Here is an 8,220-nt window from a genome sequence, read left to right on the forward strand (position 1 = left end):
TATTTCCCCTATATTATTATAACTTGATTTATTAGTGATGACGATAATGGTGATGACGACGACGATGATGATGGTGATAATAGACACTTCTTGTCTAAAACGATCCCGGCTTTTATAAATGTGATCCAGCTTGGATCTCTATATATCTAATACAATCCCGGCTTTTCTAAATGTGATATGGCAGACAGTCAATTCCCGGTATCTCTCTTTGTTAAGAATACGATCCCGGCTTTTCTGAATATGACACGGCAGTGGTCAAATCCCGGGATCTCTATATATCTAATACAATCCCGGCTTTCCTAAATGTGATATGGTAGATCAAAGATATTCTAAAAATATTGTACAAGTATCGTAATGATTTAATAGAGCAAATGATAATTTGTTTGTTGTGATTTTTTAAAGGTACAATCAGAGACATAGATGTTATCTATGTCTCTGGTACAATATACTAATTTATTGATAGGAGTAAAATGATTTGAACATTACAAGTCTGATTCTGTTTGACAAGTGGAAATCACTAAAAAATTAAAAGATTTATTTCTAAGTAGGAAAATCAAAAGATTTATATAAAAGGTCATCTTTTTCCGTGACGAATCAAACAAAATTTAAATAAAATAAAAATAACCGGCTTAATATTACTTTACGTAGCAATCACACTTTGGTTCACCAGACAGGTGTCTCTACTCTAATATTATAAAAGGGCACGTGTCATTTGTGTCAATATCTCGAAACCATCAAAACCAACTCCGTCAGAAAAAAGATACACAAGTCGACTTCATAATTTCTTTAAGAACACTGACATAACATTACACATCTGTAAAAAAATGCAGGGGTTAATTATCTAATCGATAATTTACCAATGACACCTGCATTAATGATTTATGAAAATACATGTATATATCAATAAATGAATTGACTGACAACTTATATTTACTTTTTCTTATTACATATTAACATATTATGATAAAAGTTTGGTACATACATTAAAGAATATATGTATACATGTACATTAAACTTTTATCATGATGTTTATGATGGACACACCAACAGTCGCGTGTTCAATAAGGGGCCCCGGCCGCAGTCTTGATAACCAATACACAGCGACTTCCACTGCCAGTACATGTACTTCCAAAATAAGATTTTAGGTGTGTGACATTCTGAGGTCAATTAACTCTCTCATGTGTGAAAAAATACGTTAGCAGATTTTTTTTCTTCATAACTACTACAAATCAAACTTATTCAAAAAGCTCTACAAAAACATTCAAATAATAATAATAATAATAATAATAATAATAATAATAATAATAATAATAATAATAATAATAATAATAATAATCTAAACTTTATTTCCGTACAAATTGTAATATTTGTAGTACGGCTGTTATTAATTAAACGTTTTCGTTATTAAACATATGAATTAAATGACCAACCAAAAAACATATACATGTACATATACAGTACCGAAAATCATTCAAATACAAAAATATATCATAGCCATCAACAATAAAAAAACATCATTAAAATTGTCAACAAGCATATCACAAGCATATCTTTGACGAAATACATGAGATAATCGATAATTTATCGTCGACACCGAGAACTGTTATTATTATATGTTTAATACGATCCCGGATCCCGGCTTTTCTGTAGGCGATCCCGGTATTTTCCCCCCACCTATAATCTCTGCGTTATTACCACTTTAAATATCACTATAAGTATAATTGCTTTATTACACCATTTGATATAAAAATGATAAATTAACATTGATCTACTTGAAGTTTAAATTTAAGAAAAATTTTACAGTTAATAAGCTGTACTACATGTAAAGACACGCCACCGATAAAATATTACTTCCTTGAAGGTATAGAGAAGGAAATTGAATTGAAAAAGAAAATAAATTGAAATTCGAAAGAATTAACGCAGGTTTAACACGAATGATCTGTAACAGCCAGCGTTTATTGAAAGTACTTTTGGAATATTAAACGTTATAATAGAATTTTAAATTCATTTTGATGAAATAATTATAAGATATGCATGGTGACACACTTTTCTTTTGAATAACCCAGGATTACATAAGCAAATATGAGTATAGGATGAGACGAAAATAAAATCATGTTACATTCAGGATCTGACGAGCACCATGCTCACATTTGCTCATTGTGTTCGAAAGATGGCAGAACCGTTTCAGCTTCGAGTTATTGTAAGGATTGTGACAACGTTTTGTGTAACGACTGTTTAACTCAGCACAATAGATTTGGAGCCATGGCGTTGCACGAAGTGGTGACAATAAGCGATGATGTTGACGCTAGACTATTCGTACCAGACAACGCTAACTTACCAAGCTTACAATGTAGTCTGCATAAGGGTAAAGTCTTGGAACTTTACTGTGGCAATCATGATGATGCGATATGCATAATCTGCAAAACAATGAATCATAGGTGGGTGTTGTTACGATAATTATAAAACTGCTTTCGTTCAAATTAATAATAATAATGATAATACAAACACGCATTCACGCACGCACCAACACACGCACACACGCACACACACACACACACACACACACACACAACAAAAATACGCGGAACAACCAAATTGCAGAGCAAAGTGGAGAATAAATCTAGCGTATTGATCATGTTCATAAATCGCCAAGAATGATTTATCAGAAAAGAGAAAGAGTCAGACTTTACCAGATTTTAAGTAAACAACTGCATATATAATTAATGTAGGACACTTATTTCTGAAAACTCAGTCAAACACTGACATTGCATTACTTGAGGCAATTGGGAATTTGCTGTAACATTTTGAATTAAAATACACGGCAATTTCCCTTATATTGGTATATTCAAACATAACAAATATACTTTTTTTTTAATTAAAATGGTTTTTGGATTTAAATAAGCACAAATCTAAAATTTGGGATTAGACCTCCCTATAAATAGTGCATTCCGCAATTAAAATTCAACGGGTATCGAGACAATTTTGATGTCAATTTTAATCATGATCAAGAGAAATTCAATTGAGTTACACTGCATAATGATACCATGCCTTCTAAAACTTTAATTTGATAATAATGTATTGCCAATATTCGACACATTAAAAATCAATGTCAACGTGTATTATTCACTCAATCTGATCGGAAAGAAACATTTTGTTTTCTGAATTATGATTTTATAAGGGCTCTTCTTTTTGTAGATTAAAAGGTCAAAATTACTTACATTGTATAAGGTAAATAAGCTCTAATGTTAACTACCATAAAACGTCATCAAAGTTGAAATAATCTGCATAGCATACATCTCTTAAGATTTTCAAAACAACTTTACAATTACAGTACATGCATGAAGACGCCAGATTTACCATCTGTTATTGAAAAGATACATAAAGAGAGAGATTTCACTGTAGCAATGTCAAGGATAAAAGAAGTGAAAGCCCGTTTAACTCAACAGAAGGAAAAAGAATTATTCCGGAAAAAGGAGATTATTGTAAAAAAGAATGATATGAAGAAACAATTAGACGGCGAGAAGCAGCTAATCAAAGAGCATGTTGACAGTTTAGAGTCTCCATTGCTGGAAGAAATAGAAACAATGACAAAACAGATAATGGATAGCAATGATCGCGTACCAAAAATATTGAACTACATACAAAGGGCTGAGAAAAATGAAAAGGGGTTTTTGGGCCGAGGAAAAAATTGCTGATTTTTATCAATTTTAAACAAACAAGAAAAAATAAAAAGAGAACGATTACAAATCAAAACTACAACATTTTTTACCCCAAAAAGCAGTTCAGACCAAATAAGAAGCTTTCTAGGCAGTTGAAAGGCATCGATAGTCTTGGAACACTTGTTCATGAGAGCAAAGAAAACATGTCTGACACGTTTGTATCTTACAAAGAAATCAATGTCATGACTGGGGATGATAAACGTGTCCCGGATATTTCTGGCGCTTGTGTTCTCTCTGATGGTCATATAGTACTTGTGGACTGCAAGAACATGTCACTCAAAAAACTCAACGAAAGGTATCAATTATCCGGGGATACTTTAAATTTAACATCAACTCCCTGGAGTGGTTGTACAGTAAACTCTACGACCATAGCCGTTTCTATGTTTGATGCAAGATCTGTTTTGCTTGTTTGGGTGAAAGATAAAATGGATGTGTGCACATCTTTTAATGTTAGCGATAGATGCAGCGGCATATGCCACAACGACGAAAAACTGTATGTTTGCGTTGGTGGAATGGGGATCGGTTCTAAAGGGGCAGTTGAAGTTTATACTCTGTCTGGTATAAGACTTCATGTGTTTACTAGCTATATCAGTTGTCCAAGATCAGTTACTGTTTTAGATCAGACAATTTATGTTGCTGATAAAGAAAATGTACTGATTGAAATAGGAAATGGTCGTACAAAAATCCATGCATGTGGAGATCTCGTTGAAACCTTTAGTATTTGCTTAAGCTCAGATGGCAATCTTTTCCTTTGTGGTATGACTTCAGAAAACATATTATCTTTTTCTACTAAAGAAAACGTGTTTACTGAATTTTTGTCGGAGACATTCGGTATTAAAAGGCCACAATTGCTATGCTTTGATTGGGAAAAATCGAACCTTTTAGTCGGATTGGAAAACTGTGAATTCATTAAAGTATACACTTTGAATTGAAAGAAAGGATTAAAAGAAACCTAAATAGATATATAGAATATCGCGACATACAATACAACACAGTCATTTGTTATCATTCCAATCTATTTAACAAAGTGGCTCTCCGTGGGTTCTCAACAGTCTACCGTTTTCTTTTTATTTAACATAGTCAAATAGAAGAAAATGAAAATGTTCTATATACAATGGATTGAATATCTCTGAAGCGATAATTTTTTAATGTTAATAGCTATATATGAAACGCTTAAAAGTATGGATAAACTATCGACAATGCAATATGTACAATATCAGACTATGTTGCGGTCAATATTTAGCGACAGGTATGTAAAGATGCGTTCAAAGCAAGTCAATAACCAGCAACAGAAAGAATATTTCATGTTAGTAATGGCACAACTGTGGGAAGCTTTGTTTAAAGCGAACATATTTACAGTCTTTACAGTAATTTGGAATTCATACATATATAGTGTGTGAATTTATAATTAGTCAAGAAAAATATATAAAGAACAAGGTCTCTGTAAATGATTAGAGAATGTAAGGCATTGTGTATGTTCTGTTTCTTTCTTTGAAAATTCTTTATATACATTTATAGTTTTACATAAATAGCATCAATGGACAGTGGTCCTTAAGACTGGTATGGTGTATTAGATGAGTGTATTGGTAGCACTACATGTATATATGTAAATTAAAACAATAAATGGATGTCAAATCAGCGTTATTTAGTCATATTTTTTTCTTAACAATTCTTAATTTTCATAATTATTTTTTGTACAATAACTGTTTTATGTTACAATTAAGGTAGCGGACATTTAAGGAGAAAAAACCCAACTCAAAACAGCGTTGTAACAGTGGTTCGATAGGAGAAGAAAAAGTTGATATGAAAAGAAATTTCTTGCAAAGATATTGTTAAAATGAAAGGTTTTGTAAAATGCAGAATATACATTATATCAAGTACATATATGTTTTGTTTTTTGGTGTCTCTCACATTTCTTGTCATGTTTGTTTCACATATAATACATAATAATACATAGCTTGTACATATGCAACTACTAGTACATGTAGTATTTAGTTTAATGTACGATTATTTGAACTTTAATTGATATCGTTATATTTGCTATTGTCGGTTGTGTAAATAAAATTCATCCCTATCTTTTACCCGCTATCTAAAAGCCATGAATAAAAGTGTTGATACAAGTATATTATTAATATATATCTAAATAATAAAGTTTTCAAATATATAATCGAAGTAGATACATGTTTTAACGAAGGCATACTTTGATAAACATGTAAACTTACTTTATTCATAGTTATATACCTTTGTTATCAGTTCGTTAAACACATTTTCTTCATCCATGTAGGGTTTATTAATTACTTTACGAAGCAAAAGTTTTATTTAAACGGTAACTAAAAAGTTATAACAATGCAAACCAATATTAAATTTACGCGTGTGCACGGATATATAATATTGGTTTGCATTGTTATAAAGTTTAGTGAAAATTTACTTTAATCATGAAGGGAAAAATTGCAACTTAGGTTTCTTTTTGCTTTATACTGCAGCAATAAAAGATTGAACTTTGCATGAGAAATAAACAGCATGTAAGGAAAACCGGTGTTTATTATTGTCACGAAACTCGTTACACCAATTGCATTTTTCACGAAATACCACTGTGTAACACAGTATTTACTTAATTTTGAATGCTTAGTTATTGGCCTGTACTTTTCCCCAGTAACACCATTTGTAATTTGGCTGAAGCTAAATTTATGAAGTTTCAAATAAAATTGCCCAAGAAATCCATGTACACAAGTGTTACATTTGTAAGGGAAGGCATCCAAGTGATCCCCATTTACATGTTCAATTAGACGTATCTTATGAGTAAAGCTTTAACTACAGTACGTACACTCTTCACTCTTGTCATAAACGCTGTTTTTAGGGACTTCAGGAACTTGAAAGTCTTTTATATGATGTACTGACATCATGTGTTCCTTCAAAAGAGGAGCTTTTATAAAACTGGTTTTACATTCTTTGCAAGAATAAGGGAAAATATTGAAGTGTACAAGCTGAACATGGGTAACCATGGGTATTTTTTTGTGAAAACCCCTTCCCACAGTATGAACAATAAAAACTTTCAGACTGTGGTTGATGAATTGCACTGATATGTCTTTTTTAAATTATATTCAAAATTAAAACATTTACCACATGTTGTACATGTAAACTTCTTAGCCAAATTAGACCCATGAGCTTTCATGTGACGCCTTAACTGAGATTTATTGTAAAATTGTTTCTTACAGGTTTCACACCTGACATATTTATTACCATAATGATTTAAATCTGTATGTTGTCTGAGTGAGCCATTAGATCGGAAGGAAGCTGTACATAGATGGCAAAACGCTTTCTTCCCAATATCAACATGCATGTTACGGACATGCATTCTCAAATTTGATAGGTTACAACTTTTGTAGTCACAGAGTGGACAGGGGGAATCCAAATCTTTATGAGCAGTCTCCTTATGGTTATTCATACTTGAACTGTCAATAAATGTTTCCCCACAAAAGGAACAAGAACACTCCATAAGTCTAGAAATTTCTTTCAAGTATTCATCTTGTGCCGCTGTTTTCCTGTGTACCTTCAAAACATGTTTATATGTATTTATATATCCATAAAGCTTTTTCCCGCACATTTTGCATTCAACAATTTTACCCCTGGTCTGTTTTATAATTTCAGACACCACACCTTTACTAAGTATTTCCTGCACTTGTTCCTTAAGCTTCTTAGAGTAACTTCTATTTTCTTTACAATCCACATGATGTTTATTTACTTTCCTATTTTTCTTTTTAAATCTGTTACTTTCTTCATCACTGCTACTATCAGATAACGATAAAGACCCATTGTCACTATCATCACCATCAATTCCTGCACTCTTTACTAAAGCCATTAACTTTTAGTTAAGCTTTCTTCCTCTTAAACCATATCTCTTTGAAGGAAAGTTCCCATCAGTATCCGTCTTTTTCAAAGATTCATCAATTTTCTCTTCAGTGTCAGACATGCATAAATTTTTTCCGAACCTTTTGAAGTTGCTGAATTTAAGTAATCTGTGGATCCTCCATCCTTTTCTAGTAAGCACTTTACTTTCTTTGGCCTGCCTCTCTTTCGCTTTACTGTGGGTAATTTGTTCTTGGTTTCCTCTATATCAATATCTTCTTGTTGAGCAGGATTTTGAGATTTTGTTGAATTTAGAACACTTTCAACAACAACAGTATCATTATGACTTTCATGCTGCTCCTTTAATTCCTTAGTTGTTGGGCTAATGTCATCCTCTATACTGTTTATTATGCACTTATATATACCATCTGATAGTGAAAATGGAAGTCTATCAAATGTTATCTTCAGGTGAGCTTGCAAATTCGCAAATGTTAGGTTTATTTCTTGCTTAAGGGTGGGAAAAATGCGCTTTCTTTTGAAGGCGGAATTCTCATCTTTCTCAACAGTTTCCAAAGCTTCTTTCAAATATTTAAAAGGTAACTGTATTTCAAAACACTGAATGATTGTTTCAGAAGTCATTGTTGAGAACTTTTGT

At 32.0% G+C, this 8,220-nt stretch overlaps 2 protein-coding genes across 2 annotated transcripts; one reads left to right on the forward strand and one right to left on the reverse strand.

Annotated features, from left to right (window-relative positions):
• Nucleotides 1-1,867: 1,867 nt before the first annotated feature.
• Nucleotides 1,868-3,695, forward strand: LOC132752963 (tripartite motif-containing protein 29-like). The gene is made up of 2 exons (XM_060743379.1): nt 1,868-2,438; nt 3,332-3,695. The coding sequence occupies exons 1-2, from the start codon at nt 2,113-2,115 to the stop codon at nt 3,693-3,695; spliced, it is 690 nt and encodes a 229-aa protein (XP_060599362.1). The 5' UTR covers nt 1,868-2,112.
• A 3,076-nt stretch (nt 3,696-6,771) lies between these two features.
• LOC132752958 (fez family zinc finger protein 1-like) lies at nt 6,772-7,578 on the reverse strand. Its single transcript, XM_060743374.1, has one exon. It carries the CDS (start codon nt 7,576-7,578, stop codon nt 6,772-6,774), a length of 807 nt encoding a protein of 268 aa, XP_060599357.1.
• Nucleotides 7,579-8,220: the final 642 nt, after the last annotated feature.

This window comes from Ruditapes philippinarum, unplaced genomic scaffold (assembly GCF_026571515.1).
Source record: "Ruditapes philippinarum isolate M1 unplaced genomic scaffold, ASM2657151v2 ctg5223_1_1_1_1, whole genome shotgun sequence".
In the NCBI taxonomy this organism is placed as follows: domain Eukaryota; kingdom Metazoa; phylum Mollusca; class Bivalvia; order Venerida; family Veneridae; genus Ruditapes; species Ruditapes philippinarum.

Excerpts from the sequence above, each read along its gene's own strand:
- LOC132752963 (XM_060743379.1), top strand. The coding sequence starts at position 2,113 with ATGTTACATTCAGGATCTGACGAGCACCATGCTCACATTTGCTCATTG. Across the intron at positions 2,439-3,331 it reads TGCAAAACAATGAATCATAG|TACATGCATGAAGACGCCAG; the intron begins GTGGGTGTTGTT and ends TTACAATTACAG.
- LOC132752958 (XM_060743374.1), bottom strand. The coding sequence starts at position 7,578 with ATGGCTTTAGTAAAGAGTGCAGGAATTGATGGTGATGATAGTGACAAT.